Source organism: Stegostoma tigrinum, chromosome 30 (genome assembly GCF_030684315.1).
Source record: "Stegostoma tigrinum isolate sSteTig4 chromosome 30, sSteTig4.hap1, whole genome shotgun sequence".
NCBI lineage: Eukaryota > Metazoa > Chordata > Chondrichthyes > Orectolobiformes > Stegostomatidae > Stegostoma > Stegostoma tigrinum.
Window position 1 is genome coordinate 28,309,381 of NC_081383.1, and position 21,523 is coordinate 28,330,903.

Here is a 21,523-nt window from a genome sequence, read left to right on the forward strand (position 1 = left end):
AACCAGTCCAACCTGTCTCTGCCTCCCTAACCTGTTCTTCCTCTCACCCATCCCTTCCTCCCACCCCAAGCCGCACCTCCATCTCCTACCTCCTTGACCTGTCCGTCTTCCCTGGACTGACCTATTCCCTCCCTACCTATACTCTCCTCTCCACCTAATCTACTTTTTCTCTCCATCTTCGGTCCACCTCCCCATCTCCCCCTATTTATTCCAGAACCCTCACCCCATCCCCCTCTCTGAAGGGTCTAGACCCAAAACGTCAGCTTTTGTGCTCCTGAGATGCTGCTGGGCCTGCTGTGTTCATCCAGCCTCACATTTTATTATCTCCGGATTCTCCCAGCATCTGCAGTTCCCATTATCACTAGAAATGTTACGTGTTGTGTTTTGAAGCAACATGTTAGGATAAATAACAACAGAGAAAATGTTATTATTGGATTTAGTTATTTTTAGTTCATTGTGACCATGACTTGAAGTTTGGACATGTGATCGTTGTGTCATCGAAGTTCAGTTGATTAATTGGATTATTCCTGCAGAATGTTAGTACAGTCCTATAATTTCAGAAATGCTCAATTTTTTCATATGAGAGAAAATTGAGAGATTTTTCGGAGATATGGCAGGGATAAAATGGAGAATATTTAAGACTATATTTGTAAACATAGAAATTGCATGGTAAAGTGAAACCTAAAGTACTGAACAGAGAGGTTTGCTATGAAATTAAGAAATATTGCACCAGATATTGCAGAATATCTGCAATGTTCTATATTATTATTTGAGACTTGCAGTTGTTTAAAATCACTAGCCAAGGTGACATAAGCCTACAAAAAATTATGGTGAACGTGGGTGGTGTTCTGCTAATTTAATCCCCCTATTATATCAAAAGCCAGAAAATGAGGATGGCAATCAATCTTTTGAGGGATTTAATCTAGAAGACTAGATTTGAGAACCTGAATGAGGCTAATTTGGTACTTGTTTTATGATTTAAAAGTGGTACTAGGGTGTTTGGGATGCTGAGATAAAGATTCCCCTAAAATTATTTCAACAGAAATAAACGTAGTGATTATCTTTATCGAGGACGAAGTAACCACAATCAAATTGAACATTAATGCCCAGGTGGACATTATGCCATTTACTATAATGTGCCGAAGGAAGTGGAACGTAAGTGTATTGTGAAAGTCGTAAAGCTTAAATATTCAATAGCTGTTTTGAGGTCTGGATTAGTTCCAGTAGATTGGAGGGAAATTAAGTGAGTCAGACTTTTAAGAAAAGAGGAACTGCCTGATGAGAGGCCTATTAATTTGAGGAATTTAAGGACTGCTGGAAAACATTTTAAAGGCCTGTGTTTTACAGCCATCTGAAGAGACCTGACATTTTTCCAAGAATTCTAACATAGCTTGAAGACCTTGCTTTGCCAGCCTGGTTGGCTTCTTTTAAAGAAGTGCCCAAATTAGAATGAGGCAACTGTCTAGCTATCTAGTATCTTGATTTCTGGAAAGCTTTTGATGAAGTGCTATGTCTTTATCAAATCTTGGGTAAGATATTATTGTGTCGGGTTGGTAGCCAAATATTATTGGTTTTTCTGGATAGACTAAACATGCTTTCCATAAAATTTGAGATTCATTATTTGGGTCCATATTATCTATAGATGATAAGAATTAAAACTTATTTTGCAGTCAGAACTTATGAACTTAATGTTTGGAAGGAGTTATCAAGCAGCTAGTGTAAGATTTTTCTGAAGTTTTACATTATAGAAATCTTGCAATGCTGTGACTGAACTGCTGCCCTCTGTATTGCTCATGCAGCTCCTCTACCTCCTTGTCGTCTCTGTCATCATCTAAGCAAATGTCTGCACTGCAGATATCATTTGCACCCTTGCCATCCGCCTCAGCAGCTGTATCATCCAAAAGGATGTTGTCTTCCAAACCATCCATAGTATTGTGAAACAACACGAAGTCACCCTGGATCAGGGATGGATAAACAGCATCAGTGGCTTCTTTGATCCATTTGAGCAATGAGACAACGGGCATGGTTTCTTCTGTTTACCTAATAGTATCGGCAGATGTGCTGAAGAGGGTAGCCACTTTAAATTGGTTACAGCTGGCACCTGTCACATTTTCAACTGGGCTGTCATGTCTTCCAGTATAATGGCAGGTTCTGAGTGAGCACTTTTAGCTCTAATGAAATGTCAAGGATCAGCGTACACTGTTTCTGAGGGAACACTTTGTGCCATGTACTATACATCCTGTCTCTATTCAAACCTCTTCCGGTCTTTTACCACCCACAGATCATTATGCCTTCTGACCCACGTAACGTTCGTTGGGTAAGGTATAAAATTTGAAGATCTTATAGAAGCATCTTTGTCTCATGTCGTTATGGCTGGAGCATGGTAATGAAGAAATTCCTTCCGTTATGAGTTGACCTTGAGGTGGTCAGTTTGTCTTCTTTGATAGCCACGTTTTGATTGAAATGAATGCCAAGCATGAGGGATGTCTGATCTGTATTGCTTTTGTGGTCTTGCAATATTACATTAGTAGCCATATAGCTTGTCTGCAAAGTCGTCAGGTATGTGTAATGCATTGATATATACTAAAAGGCAGCACAGTTTTGGAGATGGTTCAAAGATGCTCGTGGTGTCCAAAGCTTTTGTAAAATAATGGACTTCCAAACACACATCTACTAGGCTAACTGAACATTCACTCTCTTGATGTTAATGAATATATGTCAGAAGTTGTTGCTTGAGCTTTGGATGTTGAACCCTTCTTCCAAATCCAGAGACCTTGGTGCACTTGATCTTTAGCTTGCCCTTTGAGTTCTGCCAAAGCCTTACTGTTGAATCCCCATGCAGCTCTGTTTAGCACAGTTTTCTGAAACTTGAGCCACTTAAGTTTGAAGGCCTGTACATAACTTGTTTTCTCTGTCATGTTAACAGTTGGCACAAAGAATCTAGTCGTATGACGTTGCAGACTACGTTTGAGCAATTGATTAAACATGTGGGAATCAACAAACTGAAGCGGAAATGTTTGGTTGTGGCTCTAATTCTACATATTGGACATTGATATTTACATTTTGCAATTAAAAGCAGCAATAAGGAACAAAAAAGAAAACCTTAAAGTGTTTCTTTCTGGTTATGAATACAATTGAATAACTTTTGCTGAAGCATGTCCCACCAGGAATTTTATGAAACATCTAAAATGGATAAGAGAGCCAAACACAGAGAGGATGTCAATTTTAGTTGACAATTATATTGCTTTATATTAATGCACAAGCTTAGTCAGGTTTGCTCATTGTTTTTGTCAATTATTCTTTGACCAGAACATTGTAACAGTCTAACTGCATTTTATATATGGTAATGATGTAGTTTTGACTCTTCATGTCTTGATAGTTTAGAAGCATGTTCATTGGGTGTGTTATGTCTGAAAATTGATGATATCCTAGATTGCAATTTGCTTACCATCTGGCAAGCAGTGGATGTTATTAATAGGAGTAAGATCATGGAGAAAGAGTTTTTTTTTAAATAGACTTGCAAGGCTTCATTTTAATGCCTTTGCTGTATGAATGAAAAATTATTTGAATGGATTAGTAGAATTTTTCATAAGTTTGCAAAATACAAAAATGTAAATCGGAATTTAGACCAGGCAAATTGCAGCTTGGTTAATGGTTCCTTGTGTGGCAAATGCCCTGCAAATGTTGACGTGCAATTTAAGTCTGGGAATCTCCATTGAGGGAGTTTAATGCAAGGATACTAGGTAATTTGATTAGATTCCCTACAGTGTGGAAACAGGTCCTTTTGGCCCAACAAGTCCACACCGCCACTTGGAGCATTCCACCCAGACCCATCCCCTATAACCCACACACCCCTGAACACTCCGGGCAGTTTAGCTTGGCTGATCCACCTAGCCTGCACATCTTTGGACTGTGGGAGGAAATCTGACCGCCCGGAGGAAACCCACACAGACACTGGAAAAATGTGCAAACTCCACACAGACAGTTGCCCGAGGCTGGATTCGAACCCGTGTCCCTGGTGCTGTGAGGCTGCAGTGCTAACCACTGAGCCACTGTGCCACCCCACTGGTTGCAGAGCAGAAAAGGAACCTGGAATCTTTGGTGAAACTTTTGGTGGGGGGCATTTAATTAGGTTACTGGGACAATTTATTTGTTAAAATTGAGTGCTATCTTTTATTACAAACCTAAAACACACATTGTAAGCACAATTTTATGTCATTTTTATATATTTAGCCAAAACTATTCAGTTTTGGAACTCTTCTCCCTGATTTTGCTTTGGCATGTTGTGCTTGATCCCTGTACATATTAGGTGATACACTGGCTTTAGACAAAGTGGAGGGGTAGGCAACCCAACATTAACTCATGATTTAGTTATGAAGGTAGGCCTCAAGAGTTAGCTGATTTCATTGAAGATGTATGAGTTTAGAGTTTTGAAAATGATGGAACCAGACCCACTCTAACTGGGATAGGGATCCCACAACTTCATGACATGTATGTAAAAGAATAGATCAGTGAATTTAAAACCAGTGATGAAGAAGTCAATTGAAAATATTATGGATATTATCTATGGTAGTCCAGAACATGTTGGGTACCCAATAAAGCTTTCAAAAGCTGAAGTCCTCTGAGAAATCTGATCAAGTTCATTTTTGAAGAAGTTACTGAATTAGTGGGTCATGGAAATCCAGGAGACAATATCTGTTCGGAATTTGAAAAAAGCCATTGATTAAGGGGCATCATGGGGGACTTCTCAAAATTTTAGACCCCATGATCTAAGGATTGAAATAACAAATGTGGATCACAAATTTTGCACTAGCTGTAACAAAGAGTGATTGAAATGTTAAGGGCATTGATAATATTTAGGTACAGGAGCGTTTTGTGGTGGTGTCAGGATGACAGTAGGGATCATCCATTTTAGACAGAAATTAGGGATTAAGGGTGTGTGTCTAGATGTTTCGCTTGGTTAGAACTGTGTTGCAGCATCTAGAAACTGATAGAGAGGACTGAATCTTGGACATTTTGAAAATATCATAGAAGGAGGAAAAATACATTATTCTCAGAAATCATAACCGGCTGGGCCCTTCTATTGTATGATAGGGAAAAGTGAGCTAAACAGAAATATTTGGTGAGAGTTCTTGAAGATGAGGCAGATAGGGAGAATACTTACAAACAAAAACTGAACAATTGTGGCTAAATATATAAAAATTAACATAACTGTGCTTTCAATTTTTGTGTTAGGTTTCTAATAAAAGATATATCTTTTGTCCACCATAGCATTGTCCTCTGCAGCGGTTTAAAGAACCATGCAGATTCTTGGTAATCCATAAAGTTCTTGACAGAAGAGTATAATTTTTGGAGGATCTTCTATGGGGAAAATTGCATTCTTTGAAACTTGCTTAATTTGCCTTCAGTGGTCAGAGGAATTTCCCAAGGGTTTCTTGGACGTTGGTGGATTTACTATACCTCTTTTTTTTTTTTGCAGTGTTTTATTGTCCATGGCCAGTGAGTTGCACTGTCGGTCAATGCAGTGGAGGGAGGGTGGGACTCAAGACAATACTCATAACAGCAGTCTGTTTTGCAACAATCATATTCTGTGTGCTCATCAAACAATGTCTATTTTAATGGTGCACTAGAGCAAACTGTCTACATAGCCTATTTTAAAGGGTCTACACAACATACAGCAGACTGACCTGCAGCAAAATTTCACTACGAAAGGAAGGTTTTTTCAGTAAAATGCAGTAATTGAAAGAAGTTACCTACATCAGTGTATGTAAAAATCATTCCAACATTGACAGGTGTTATTGTTGTGGGAATTAACCAAACTCCTCCGTTCAGACATTTTATGTAGACACTTTGCCTCTTTCAGTTCATTAGAATTGGATTTTATTATTACGTGTGCTCAACTACAGCGATACAGAGTACAGTGAAAAGTTTACAATGTCACCGATTTAAAAATCCAAATTGCAGCCTTTAAATTCATTTTGTGGGACGTGGGTGTTTATTGCCCATCCCTAGTTGCCCTTGAGAAGGTGAGCTGCCTTCTTGAACCACTGGAGTCCATCTGCCGTGGTTTGACCCCAGTGCCATTAAGGGAGGGAATTCCAGGATTTTGACCCAGCAACAGTGAAGAAACGCCAATATATTTCCAAGTCAGGATGGTGAGTGGCTTGGAGGGGAACTTGGAGGTGATGGTGTTCCCATACACCTGGTACCCTTGTCCTTCTAGACGCAAGTGTGGTCTGATGATCTTAAGTGATTTGCTACAGCGCATCTTGTAGATAGTACACACTGCTGCAATTGTACATCTGTGGTGGAGGGAATGGATACAGTGCCAGTCAAGTGGGCTGCACTCATCCAGGCAAGTGGGGAGCATTCCATCACACTCTTGACTTGATGTGGAGGCGCTGGTGTTGGACTAGGTTGGACAAAGTCAGAAGTCAATCAGGTGAAATGAAAGGGCTGCACTCTGAAAGCTTGTGATTTCACTTAAACCTGTTGGACTATAACCTGGTATCATGTGACTTCTGATTTGTGCCTTGTAAATGGTGGACAGGCTGTTGGGAGCCAGAAGATTAAATTATTCCCCACAGTACTCCTAGTCTCTGACCTGCTGTTGTAGCCATTGCATTTGAGGTGAGGCCAGTTGGGTTTCTGATCTTTGATCGCTCCCAGGATGTTCATAGTGGGGATTCAGTGATGGTAACACTATTGAACATCAAGGGACGGTAGTTAGATTGCCTGTCTCTTATTGGTGATAGTCATAGCCCAGCATTTGTGTGTCATGAATGTTACTTGTCACTACTCAGCCCAAGCCTGGGTGTTGTCCACATCTTGTTGCATTTGGACACTGACTGCTTCAGTGTCTGAGATGTTGTGCAATTACTAGCAAACGATTCTACTTCTGACCTTTATGGAGGGAATGTCATTAATGAAGCAGCTTAAGTTGGTTGGCCCTAGTACATTACCTTGAGGAACTCGTGCAGTGGTGCTCTGGGGCTGATGACTGTCATCGAACAGTTCCAATGTGTCAGGTATGACACTAACTTCGAGAGAGGTTAGTGCCTCGACCCCGCCATACCCATTGATTCCAGTTTTACTAGGCCTCCTTGATGTTACACGTGGCTGAATGTAGCCCTGATGTCACTTTCCTCTGGAATTCAGCTCCTTTATCCATGTTTGAACAAAGGCTGTAATGAGGTCAGGAACTGAATGGCCCGAGTGGAGCCCAAACTCTTAAGTCGCTGAGCGGGTCCTGCTTGATAGCACTGTTGATGACACCTTCCATCACTTTATTGGTGATTGAGAGTAGACTATGGGGTAGTAATTGGCTGGGTTGGATTTGCCCCGCTTTTTATGTACAGGGCACACTTAGGTCAGCAATTTTCCACATCGTCAGGTAGAAGCCAGGATTGTAACTGTACAGGAACAGCTTGGCTAAGGGAGGAGCAAGCTATAGAGCGCAAGTCTTTAGTACTATTGTCAGGGCCTGTAGTCTTTGCAGTCTTTCCAGCTGTTTCTTGATATCACATGGAGTGAATTGAACTGACTGAAGATTGTTATCTGTAATTCTGGGGACCACTGGAGGAGGCCAAGATGGATCATCATTTGGCACTTCTGGCTGAAGATCCCTGTGAAAGCTTCAACCTTATCTTTTGCACTGATCTGCTGGGCTCTTCCATCATTTGATGAGGAAATGCCACAAGTATTCCCCAGTGAGTTTAAATGTCTGCAACCATTCATGACTGGATGCTCCAGGACCGCAGAGCTTAGATCTGATCTGTTGCTTGTGAGATCACTTTAGCTCTGTGTATCATTTGCTGCTTATGTTGTTTGGTGTGCAAGTGGCCCTGTTTAGAAGCTTCACCAGGTTGACATGCCATCTTCAGGAATGCCTGGTGCTGCTCCTGGCATGCTGTCCTGCACTCTCCATTGAACCAGCGTTTATCCCCTGACTTGATGGTAATGATTGAGTGGGGGATATATCAGGCCGCAAGGTTACAGATTGTGCTGGAGTACAATTCTCCTACTGTTGATGGCCGACAGTGCTTCATGGATGCCCATTCTTGAGTTGCCAGATCTGTTCGAAATCTGTCCCATCTTCTGTCCCTTTGGATAAGGAGAACCACCAATTTGACTGGGACGACACTAAGATCAGAGGACGGGCAAAGCAGAGACAAGCACAGGGATTCCTATAAGCCTGGTATTGCACGAAGAAAGCCATCAACCAACACATGGAGTTCAACCCCATAAACACTCCACTGCAAAGGAAAACCAGAAGTATGGCCATCCAGCTCAGTGGACTCCAGAGGTTAAATAACAGGTGGGAAAACACAATGAAACTTAATTGGAGGCTGCATTGATGCTACCCAGCAGGGTAGCGAAACGTCTGTGGAAAAACAATGAACCAGCTCGGTGAGCCAACCAACCACAACATCTGTCCCATCTCATTGTGAAGGTGAGACTTCATTTCTACAAGGATTATGTGGCGGTTACTGATACAGTCATGGACAGATGCATCTGCAGCTGGCAGATTGGTAAGGATGAGGACAAGTATGCTTTTCCCTCTGGTTGGTTGCCTCATCACCTGCTGCAGATTCAGCCTAGCAGCTATGTCCTATATCCTGACCAGCCATGGGCCTGCACTTGCTCCATGCTGGGCTTTCCTTACAAGGGCTCATTTTTTATTTCCCCTCACTTCTTTGCCTAGGCTCAGTCTGTCCTCCCCATCTATGTTGGGCTCAATCTTTGTGCTACCGCTGCCTGGCATCTGAACTCTCGGGCTGCCAGAAGCCTGCTGCGAAGCCCCAGTCACTTGTGGGATGCTGCCCATCCACAGAGTTCTCCCCAGGCGCACTAACTGCCTTGTGGCCAATTACCAAATCCCTGCTCTGGGCCCCCAGCCGCTGATGTTGCTGTTGCTGCCGCTGCCCCCCATGACTGAGCTCCCTCCACGTGGTACGTAGGGAAAAAAAGCAATTGGAACGGACATGCTCCAGCTCAGGAGCCCTGCTTTGTTGCCACCTTGGATATCTACTAAGACAGTTTTTGAAACAACAATCAAACTGGAGTCTGGTTGGAATGTACTTGATAAAATCTAATCTTTTTGTTGTCATGCATTTTTTAAGCATATTTTTAACTGCTAGTACAAGGGAGATTTAGGCACGATTTGTCATGTCTAGTCGCGAAAATAGCAGTTGAAACCAATTGTCTTGATTTATAGCTCACTAGCCTGTAGTTAAAGTATCCCAGCGTCAGATCATCAATAACTTTTTTTCATGTTGTTCTTCACCCTACAGGTTGGTAGCAAAGCTGGCATTTATTGCCCAGTCAACTTGTACTTGTGATCATAAAATCCCTACATTGTGGAAGCAGGCCATTTGGTCCGTCGAGTCTACACCAACTTCCGAAGAGCATCCCACCCAGACCCAGCTCCCAATCCTATCCCTGTAACCCTGCATTTACCATGGCCAGTCAACCTAACCTGCACATCTTTGGGTTGTGGGAGGAAACTGGGGCACCCAGAAGAAGCTCACGCAGACCGTGCCAACTCCATACAGTCACCCAAGGGTGGAATTGAACCTGCCTCCCTAGTGCTGTGAGGCAGCAGTGCTGACTGCTGAGCCACCGTGCTACCCCAGTGATGCTGGTGCTCAGCCATCAACTTGAGCTACAACTATCTGTTTTGGTGAAGATGTTCCCATAGTGTTGTTTGACTTGAAACCCTGAAACATGCTACCTATGACAAATGGTAATGTATTCCAAGTTGGGACTTTTTAAAAAAATTCTTTCATGTGGATCACTAGCTAGGGCAATGTTTGTTGACCAATTGTAGTTTCTCTTGAGAACATGATGCTGAGTTGGCTTCTCGCGCTGCTGCAATCCATGTGATGCTGAAACAGTGTTGGGGAAACGTTTCAGGATTTTTTGAAGCAGTGACATTGAAGGAACAGTGATGTAATAAAGGTGATTTAAAGTTACATTCTGATCTGCCTGCTATGTTTACCTTTTTATTTAGTAAATGTCACGAGTTTGGCCAGTACTGTTTAAAGATGCTTTGGCAGTTGCTGCAGTGTACATTTTGAAGATGTTACTCGGTGCAGGCCGGTGATTGAGGGAGTGAATGTTTTAAGGTGGTAAAAGTGCTATTCTAGCGCATGGCTTTGTCCTGGCTATTATGGGGCTTGAATATTGCTGAGGTATATTCATCCTGACTGTCGCAAATATTCCATCGCATTCCTGGATTGTGCCTTGTAGATTATAGAAAGGCTTTGGAGAATGTGTAAGTAAGTGACAGCATGCAATCTATCCAGTATCTGACCTTGTTTAGCAGCCACAGAATTTTATAGACTGGTGCAGTAACGGTTCTGTTTACTCGTGATTGCCAGAATGATGATGGTGGGGATTCAGTAATGGCCAAATTTAAGGTGAAATGATCAGAAAATGTTGTTGGAAATGGTCATTAACTGCACTTGTCTGGCATGAATGTTACTTGCCATTTATCATCCCAAACCTGATTATTCCCGAGGTTTTGTTGTATCAGAAGTAGTAGCAAAGAGTAGAGTCTCGGAGCTTACTCGGGGTTCTTTCGTTCAGTATATAGATTGGGGTGAGGGGGTGACTGATGCATGGTGGGTGAAACCACATCTTGGAGAAAACAAAATTAACTTGAGTTCTTAAGTTTTGTCTGTTACAATTTGTATGTGAATCATTTCATTTTGGTTTTCATTCTAAATACTATTGGCAGGCAACATCTGTTGGGTATTTTTAGAACTGAAATTTTCATTTTGCATTATGATCTTATCTGGTCAGGGGATTTTTGGTAGCACAAAAATAGCAGAGAATACTGATTTTTTTTTAAAGACTTGTTTGTTTGTTTTACCATTTTTTTTTACAAATGAGTATCATACTGTGGATAATCACCTGGGGTGTGCTTGGTGAATTGCAACTGAATAATTTAGTTTTCTTTTGGTTGTTTTAGGTTCAACTCAGAACGTAGAACATAGAAAAGTACAGGCCCTTTGGCCCGTGATGTTGTGCCGTGGGTTAATCCTAATCCAAAAATAAAATAACCTAACCTACATTCCCCTCAATTCACTGCTGTCCATGTGCATGTCCAGCAGTCACTTAAATGTCACTAATGACTCTGCTTCCACTACTACTGGCAAAGTATTCCATGCGTTCACAACGTCGAGACATATGTATTAACCTTTTTGCTACCTTTTGCTTAGTTATAAATACAATTTAAGGTTTTATAATCTGTGAAGTGTAAGTTTTTTTTTGTGAGCAAGATATGTCTTTGAAATTGATCTGATCATATGTTGTTGGTATCCTCCAAAATGAAGTTGCTCTGAGAGAGAGCATTATCAATTCACATGGCATCATGTTTTCTTTTTGTATTTTGAATTTATCCCCTGAATTTACAAACATCTGCTGGAAATTCGTTAAATGCCTTTTTTGTGTAAAGATCACTTGACTTGGAGTAGAGTGGAAGGAAATGAAAGTTGGTTGGGTAGACTACAATCATATGTAAATATGTGCAGTGATTGCATGTAGGACATGTGATATACACTCAATTTATATGTATCTGTAAAGGCTTTTCAGTATATCAGACCCTGTGTGATTTTTGTTGGGATTGGCAGGCAACCATTCTTGCAATTGTAAAACTTGAAATGACAAGCTGTGTTTACTTCTAAAGTTTCCAAATTGCTGAATACCTGTTTTCTATTGGGCTGCTGGAAAGACTTGAGTGGAATTGAACAAGAGGAAGGGAGGGGGGGGGGGGGTGGGGGGGGGGGTGGAGAAAGGTTAGTCAACTCAGTATGTTACACATTGATTTCCAAACATCAGTTTTGCTCATTTGGTAGCACTCCTGCTTGATTCAAAGGCTTGTAGGTTTTAACTACCCTTTCAATGATTTGAGCACATATTTTAAGCTAGCACTTCAATGTTGTATTTAAGGAGTGATGCAGTTTTGGACATGTTAGACAAGATTTTACTCTCATCAGTGAATAAATAGTGTCTGCCATTCAGAATATTTACATTTGCCTAAGGACTCCCATTAGGAATTTTTTGATGAGTGTTTGTTGTGATAAGAAAGCCATACTGGTGCAACATCTAATGGGGCAAATGGCCGAGTGTCTCTTTACAGTCATATTTAAGAATTGTTAACTAGTGCAAAGTCTAAACCAGAAAGTGTCAGAATATTTAATTCTGTGACAAGCTATGTACAGAAAATGGAATAGCACTGAGAGCTAAAGACCAGAAGGTGAAAGTAATGTAATTACTTTTAAACATCCAGCAATAATTAAAATTTGACAGAGATTGTACACACATTAATATTCAGTGCCAGGAAGGTTGCTTGGCACTAATAAAGACACTCAGATGCAGTTAAAAATTACCTTAAGCAAAAATGGATGAACTTTTTTTTCCGTATGTTTAGAATATATCACAAGTACAGCAAATTCATGCCATTCTAATTCTTTCAATGTTCAGAGTCTCAGCAAGATACTTACAATGCTTCTGCACGAACAGAGCAATTCTGACCGCTGCTGCTGCATTCACCTTCACCCTTACTTGGGTTGCCACAAGACTGGTTGGCAACTTTTTTCTGTCTCCTCCTGTCAGTCATGAATTCCCCATCCAATTCTGCTGCTTGTAATTCTTTTCCCACGACATCCTTTCATCTGATCTTAGGCTTTTTCTCCTCTTCTTAGCAGTCCTATTTCCATCACTTGCCTCCTATTTCCCCTCTCTTTAACAGATGAGCATACAATTTGAATAATTTTCTTCAGTGTTCTCACAAGCTTCTCAGACTCCCTGATCTGCAGGATGCTGATTTTGCGGTGTTGCATCTGCACTTCATTTGTGCCCAGTGATTTGTTTCTGTCTTTTTGATTTTTGTTTTAATTCATTTTACGGGATGTTGGTGTCACTAGTTAGGCAGCATTTATTGCCCATCCCTAATTGCCCAGAGGGCAGTTAAGAGCCAACAATATTGCTGTGGGTCTGGAGTCACAAGTAGGCCAGACCAGGTAAGGATGGCCGTTTCCTTCCCTAAATGACATTAGCGAACTAAGTGAGTTTTTCTGACCATTAGCAATGGATTCATGGTCATATTTGACTGCCAGATTTTTAAAAAAAATTCAATTCACATTCCACCATCTGCCACGGCACGATGCAAACCCGGGTCCCCAGAACGCCACCTTGGTCTCTGGATTAACAGTCCAGTGATAATGCTACCATGCCTCCCCACTGCCCAAGTTTCGGCACTATGTAAGACCGTTTCGTAGCAACCATTATAGATTCTTCCTTTATATTTCAACGATAATTTTTTATCTCACAAAGTTCCACTCCAAATAAAGTGAACCTATTACTTAATTTTCAGCTCCATACTTCTACTAGTACTGGACCAAGAAACTTGAAACCATTCGCTTTCTCCATGCCTTCAACTCAATCTTTACACCTTCACTCTGACCTCTTGCCTGATTTAAATTTGGCAGAGCAGTTTTGATGAATTTCAATGAAAGGACACTGTATTGATCATTAATTCTTTCTGCCTCTCCACATGCTGAAAAGGCCTACTAAATATGTGCGTCACGAAATGTTTCCAAAGGGAAAAACAATGGTTGTGAACTGCTTTGGGATGATATGACAACTGCACTGTGGAGATTCTGTTTTTTCTATTGTTGTGATTCAAAGAAAAACTGACAAAAAATTGATTATCAGTACTTCACTTTGCATGCTGACTGAATGGGCAATGGACAAAGATGGAGGGATCGCAAACATTGTAGACTTAAAATTGGGCCAGAGATGTGAAACACTAATTTTATGACGATAGAAAATCTTACTAACTACATCCTCAGCCTTTTAAAAGAACGTAAATTTCAACAATTAGATGGTAATGAAAGCGTTACTGCTGATGACAAATTTCATTTGCTGCCTGCTATACTGTAGTGCTTTTTCTTCAGACTGTTCACAAAATCATCAGTTATACATGAGTTATCAACCATTGAAAACATGGAAAGAGAAAAGAGAAACCTAATTGCTACCTTTTTTTTGGTTTCTTCTTATTAAAGATAGCACCACACAAACTATTCCAAGTTATCTAGGTTTAATGGCTGCAGCAGATGGCTGACAAAGGCATTTATAGGGAAGGTAGAGATCATGTAATAATGGCAAGTTAGTCAGATGCAGCCAATTGTACTTCTTCAAATTCCCCCCCTTCTCATAAAATTTTAAAAAGTGCATGCACTATCATTTCTGTTTGTAAGTTACCCAATATACTGTCATAAAGAAAATTTTTATTCATTAACAAAATAGTGAGTCTCCATGTATTGAATACATAGTCTTTAAATTGTGCAGGTCTCCTAATGGTGCATGTGCAACTTGCTGTTTGGTTCCTTCTGATATCTGCTCTTCCTAGACCACTGGCTCTTTCCTGGGGATTGTCATACACATATTTGCTATTGCCATGCTAACTTTCTGATCTGTTTCTGTTGGGGAATAGTGGAACCCTGGTACTCATTGTTATTCTGTCGTCTGTGCAGGTGTTGATGTAATTTCTGTCTCTTTCTGTCTTTGTCTCTTTCTGTCTTTGTCTCTTTCTGTCTTTCTTTCAGATTAAAGTAGATAGGTTCTTGATTACCATGGGGATGAAAAACCATTGGCAATATTCAGGATTGTAAAATTCATTTTAAATTAGATCGGCCATGGTCTTATTGAATGATGGAGCAGCCTTGGAGGGCTAAATGACTTGCTGTTACTGCTTCCTTGAAGACTCGCTACTCCCAGGGTGAAGAAATTTCTCTTCATCTCAACCATATCTGTAGACTGTGACCCCTGGTTCTGGACTCCCCAGATTTGGGGAACATTTTTTCCTGAATTTACTCTGTCTAGTCCTGTTAGAATTTTATAGGTTTCCATGAGAGACTCGATCATTTTTGTAAACTCCAGTGAATACGATCAGAATCAATCCAGTCCTCAAAACAGAACTGGTCTGGTAAACTTTTGATGCACTCTCTCGAAAAGCAGAACATCCATCCTTTGATAAATAGACCAAAACTACAGAAAAAACTACAAGTTTTGAGGAAGGGTCTCCGGACCCGAAACGTTAACTCTGATTTTTTATTTCTTCCAGATGCTGCCAGACCTCCTGAGCTTTTCCAGCAACCTGAGACCAAAACTACACTCTATATTCTGGTCTCAACAAGGTCCTGCAGAATTGTGTCAAGTTACCAATGTTCATGCATTTGAATCCTCTCGCTATGAAGGTCAAATGCCATTTTCCTTCTTCGCTGCTTGGTTCCCCTGCACCATCACATTAAGTGACTAGTGTACAAGGACACCCAGGTCTTGTATTTTCCCCTGTTGCCAGTCAGACAGATTGCCTTCCTGGTTTTGCTGCCAAATTGGATATCTTTGCATCCTCGTTATACTTCATCTGCCGTGCATTTGAATACTGTTTGTTCCTATTATTTGTTTTCTGACTGGAAACCTGTCCATCTCAACTTGTCTAAGTCACACTGAAACATCTTTGCATTCATCTCACAGTTCACTGTCTCATCTAGCTTTGTGTCGTCTGCAAACTTGGAGATAGCTTTGTTTTAATCCAGTTCATTAACATGTCGTGAATAGCTAGGATCTAAGCACTGGTCCCTGCCAGTACCCCGTTACTCATTAGCTGCCACTCAGAAAAAGACCTGTTTATTCCTACTGTTGGTTTTCTGTCTGATGACCTTTTCATCTCGGCACCCTAATCCCAATTCCATGTGCTTTTAGTTTACGTACTAATCTCTTAAGTGGAACCTTATTAAAAGTCTTTTGACTGTCTGAGTAAACCACATCCAGTCATATTCTAGTTGTTATATAATGGTTATGTTCTCTCAATATTCCAGAAGGTTGATCAAGTATAAATTCCCTTTCGTAAATCTATGCTGCCTCTTGTCTGATCCTGCCACTGTGTCTTCCAAGAGCTCTGCTATTAAATCCTTGTAATGGACTCTGTCCCAACTACCAATGTCAGGCTAACCAGTCTATAATTTCCAGCTTTTTCTCAACCTTCTTTTATGAATAGAGGAGTTACATTGTTTCCAATCCATAGGAACTGTGTTACAGTTTGTAAAATATTAAAAGATGAGCACCAATCCACCCTTTCAAGGGCTTCTTTCTTAGCTCGAGGAAGTAGATTATCAGGCCCTGGGGATTTATCACCCTTTATTCCCATCATTTTCCCCAATGCCATTTTCTTACTGATATCCTTCAGTTTCTCCTTCTTCTTACTAAATCCTGTGATCCCCAACATTCTTGGGCTGTTATTTGTGTCCTCCTTTGTGAAGACAGAACCAAAATATTTATTTAATTAAACTTTTGTTCCCATTATAACTTCTGTTTTATGACGGTGCGGGGGGTTGTGGAGAGGGAAGGTTGGTTAGAGAGAACCAATTGAATAAGTAGAAATCCAAGTTTGAGCTGGTTTTTTGAACTCTCTTTAAGTTAGAAAAATTATGCCTGAAGATTTGATTGCTCCCTGGGTTGTCCTACCATTATGAAACTATTGAAAGTTCAGTGAACAAAATCTCAGTTATAAGAATTAAATTAATAATCTTCGAAGCTTACTGGCAGCTACCTGTGCGCACTGGTGTCTTCATGAGCCAAGCAAGATACAATCCCATGTGCGTCTGATGTTACAGATCGTGGAGTTTGCTGAAGTGAACTAGCCAGTTACATCTCATGTATTCTTTATTCCTTTTGATTTATCTCTTGTCTGTCTGGAGCTGGAGGTCTAGAATCAAGAGTTTAAATCATAGACATTAATTGGATTGCCTTGTGGATTAACTTGGTTCTGCTTAAAGCTACTGTATTTTTCCAGCAAACTTTGTTTTAACCGGCACTTTATCAATCAGTGCTCTTGCTAAACTAGGAAAAATTTATATACTTCAAAAACCACAAGTTACTGTGATGTCTGAGTATTTGTGCTGTAAACAAAGTATATCAGTGTTGTTGTGTATACCTCCTGCATTATGTTTTTATTGCTCACTTATTTACATTAATTTTAGGAGGTGTGTTAATGTTTTAACATAGTTTTTTTTGAGGGATGTTGATGTCTCTGTCTGTCTGTGATGTCGCTCTATCTCTGCCCTTGGTAACAGCAATATTTATGTGACCTTTCCAGTTCTGTTTCTAGTAGCCCCGAGATGTTGACAATGCCATTGAATGTGAAGATGTGATAGTAGAGTTGCTGTCTTGCTGGAGATGTTCATTGCCAGGCACTTTAGTATGAATGTTATTTTCTGTTTATCAGCTCAAGCCTTGATGCTGTCCCATTAGACAGGGACTGCCTCAGTATTTATACCAGATTTATCCTAGGTTGCTTCGGGAAGCGAGAGAGGAGGTTGCTAAGCCGCTGGCGAAGACCTTTGCTTCCTCGCTCTCCACAGGAGCCATACTGGAAGATTGGAGGGAGGCAAATGTTGTTCCTCTTTTCAAGAAAGGGAATAGGGAAATCCCTGGAAATTACAGACCAGTCAGTCTTCCGTCTGTGGTCAGCAAGGTTTTGGAAAGAATTCTGAGGGATAGGATTTATAACTACTTGGAAAAGCATAGCATGATTAAAGGGAGTCAGCATGGCTTTGAGAGGGGCAGGTCATGCCTTACAAATCTTATTGAGTTCTTTGAGGAGGTCACAAGACAGGTTGACGAGGGTCGAGCAGTGGATGCGGTGTGCATGGACTTCAGCAAGGCATTTGATAAGGTTCCCCACGGCAGGCTCGTTCATAAAGTCAGGAGGTATGGGATACAGGGTGATTTGGCTGTCTGGATTCAGAATTGGTTGTCTGACAGGAGGCAGAGAATGGTTGTAGATGGTAAGTATTCTGCCTGGAGGTCAGTGCTGAGTGTTGTCCCGCAGGGCTCTGTTCTTGGGCCTCTGCTCTTTGTAGTTTTTATAAATGACTTGGATGAGGAGGTTGAGGGGTGGGTTAGTATGTTTGCTGACGACACAAAGGTTGGAGGTGCCGTTGATAGTATCGAGGGCTATTGCAGGCTTCAGCGAGACATTGACAGAATGCAGAGCTGGGCTGAGAAATGACAGATGGAGTTCAATCTGGATAAATGCGAATTGATGCATTTTGGAAGGTCAAACTTAAATGCTGAATATAGGATTAAAGGCAGGATTCTTGGCAGTGTGGAGGAACAGCGGGATCTTGGTGTTCAAGTGCATAGCTCTCTCAAAGTTGCCACCTGGGTGGATAAGGTGGTTAAGAAAGCATGTGGTGTTTTGGCTTTCATTAACAGGGGGATCGAGTTTAAGAGCCGCGAGGTTATGCTGCACCTCTACAAAACCCTGGTGAGACCACACTTGGAATATTGTGTCTAGTTCTGGTCGCCCTATTAAAGGAAAGATGTGGAGGCTTTGGAGAGGGTGCAAAGGAGGTTTACCAGGATGCTGCCTGGACTGGAGGGCTTGTCTTACAAGGAGAGGTTGACTGAGGTCAGACTTTTCTCTGGAGAGAAGGAGGAAGAGAGGTGACCTGATCGAGGTGTACAAGGTAATGAGAGGCATGGATAGAGTCAATAGCCAGAGACTTTTCCCCAGGGCAGGATTGACTGCCACGAGGGGTCATAGTTTTAAGGTGTTAGGAGGAAGGTATAAAGGAGATGTCAGAGGGAGGCTGTTCATCCAAAGAGTTGTGAGCGCATGGAATAGTTTACCAGTGGTAGTCGTGGAAGCAGAGTCATTAGTGACATTTAAGCAACTGCTGGACATGCAAATGGACAGCAGTGAATTGTGGGGAATGTAGGTTAGGTTATTTTATTTTTGGATTAGGATTATTCCACGGCACAACATCGTGGGCCGAAGGGCTCGTACTGTTCTATGTGAGGAATCACGAATGATACTAAACATTGTGCAATTATTAGTGACGATCCCCACTTCTGACCTTTTAATGATTTGAGGGTAGTCAATCATCTGGGCACAGGATACTGTACTGAGGAACTCCTGCGTTGATGCCCTTGGCTGGTCATGATTGACTTTCAGTAGCCACAATTGATGCTTCATCCTGTGGTGACGGGTGAAGGTGCTGTCACAGATTTCGGAGACTTATTCGATTCTATTTTAAAACAGTAGATTATACAATTTAAGAAAAGGGCAAAGAAATATGAATTAGTTGAAATAATTATTGAGTTAGTACCAGTGCAAAGCACAATGGCAGAACAATGGCCCTGACTTATTACATTTATGTTTCTCGTTTACTGTCCAGAGCAAGGGAGTGTAATTGCTATTAAAGATCGCTATCTGTGGTGGATGTGTAAAAATGTGTTTCTTATTTGTTCAGTGTATTTGCAAGTTACTTTCTGTTGCTTGATGATGATGAGTGCTTTTTATGTTCTTGGCAAGCCACATCAATGAATGTGTTTTTTTCAATATCCAGATGCATTCTCAATACTACCTTTACTGAAGCCACTAGGACATGGATGACATATTTGTGGTAACCTGTTTGTGTGCCATTCTCAAGAACTGTATTTTTTTTTTCAGCTCTATGAGCTAGACAATGATCCAAGAAGGAAAGAATTTTTGGATGACCTTTTCAGTTTCATGCAGAAGAGAGGTAAATGTGTCATTTTTCTGTTTTCTCTCTTACTCTCCTAAAGGCACTGACTCCTGATTGTTTCAAACCTGCCGATAACTTCTGTTCTTTCTCTTGTGGGAGTCTGCCTATTAAGCATTGGCAGGCTAATTAACTGAAATGGGATGGGCTGGTGACGAGAGAAAAAAAAACAGATTGATTGTATCCTTGTGCAGTGTACACTAAGAAATTTTCAACATGTATCTCTGCAAATGAAACAAATGATAATTCTTGTGGCCTTTTGCTATCCTTATCAGGGTCCTGGGAAGCTAAGGCCAATTACAGCATCAATGCAACAGTTGTGGATGAAATTGAATCACACCCAAATTATGGTTTGAACCAAGATGTCAGTTTTAAGCAATTATCTCTGTAATTAGATAAGTTCTTAAACTATTGACATCTGGAATATTTATCTTATGATATGCTGCATAAAACAATTCTTTATGTATGTTTAATCAAGTGATAAACATCTCCGAGTATTTGTGTTTTTGTTCTGTTTCGTAATGAGTTATCCTAAGAATAACTTGCTAATGTAAATAAATTATGTAATCTAATTACAGTAGAATAATTTTTATTTTGAAAACCAATCTCTACTTTAATGTGTTTTATAACCAAGCTGGTGAAAATAAAAGGGCAATCAACCGATTATAAAGTAACCTTGTTCCAATGGTGTAATGCTTCCCTTTCAGGAATGAACATCCTGGGCAAAGTTACTTTTGAGTTTTAATTTAAATTGGAGAAACCTCGAGGAAATGTGAGCCAAATCTTGGTTTTGCACAGTTAGAATTTTTGCGTGGTGACAGATGCATTAAACTCAGTTTTACTTCATAACTACTGGTATGCTAGTATGCAGCTACATGTGGATTTAACCACATGAACACCAACAAAATACATGGACATCAAATCCTAAAATTCACATTCATGCAGTAATTTACAGCCTGCTATTTAAACACATTCAGACCAAGTCTGACAAAATATTAAAATATATTGAGTAGTCTGTTAAGAAGTTTAAAATTCTAACATTTTAAAAATCTTGTAAAATCCTTGTGACTATGAATCTATCTATTCTTTTGGTGCTACATAATGCGAAATTAACATATGTTGTCCTTTCACCTTCAGATTAGAAATCTTGTCACTTCTTTTTTGCCACAAAGATGTCTCCAAAGGGAAAATTCCAATTCAAAATCTATTTGTTGTTAAGGTTTTGTAGCAGTACTCATTTCATGACACATACGACCCTTCGATAATATTCTCACTTCTGCCAGAATTTATTTTTAACAGTAGTTAATGCTGTTAGCATATTATGAATTTTTTTCTGTTTGAAGTTACCAAGTGTATATTCTAATCAACTTTCAACCTTCAGTAAAGTTTGATGGCAGTTTTTACTTGTTAATTCCAAAATGAGTACTGGGATATACTTTCCAGAGTTAGTGGAAATCAGCACCTTTAAAACTGAAGACTTTCTATTTTGCCTCCAAACTAATTGAACAGTAGTGGTGCATAGTTATCTTAGAATTTGAATTCTCCTTGTAATTGGATTCAAACTATAAACTTTCCCAAGGAAAATAACATGTCAAATATGAAAGATTTTGGTGATTTTTAAATGTGATATTACTGGGGTCTCTGACAAATTTTGGGAGCTATTAATTTGCCACCTGTAAAGTTTTTAAAGCATCTATTAGAAACCCACCATTACATGGGTGTACAACATTTGAAATGTAGCAGTACATATGGGAGCAATACACAACTAATCATTAAGGATTAGCATTGAATAAAATGATAAATTTGAGGTGTTTTGGTTATGTGCTGTTCATTGAAGATGGAAAATAAGTGGAGAATTTTCCTTTCACAAGGTGTATTTTCTGATAATATGGACATTATCATTTATGATAATTTGTAATTAC

At 40.3% G+C, this 21,523-nt stretch overlaps 1 protein-coding gene across 2 annotated transcripts in view; it reads left to right on the forward strand.

Annotated features, from left to right (window-relative positions):
- Window positions 1–21,523, forward strand: part of arid3a (AT-rich interactive domain 3A) — an 80,256-nt gene that overhangs the window by 26,289 nt on the left and 32,444 nt on the right. For both annotated transcript variants that reach the window (XM_059638491.1, XM_059638492.1), the window contains exon 2: window positions 19,529–19,601. In XM_059638491.1, the coding sequence (XP_059494474.1) occupies window positions 19,529–19,601 (73 nt within the window). The remainder of the gene's footprint in view (window positions 1–19,528; window positions 19,602–21,523) is intronic.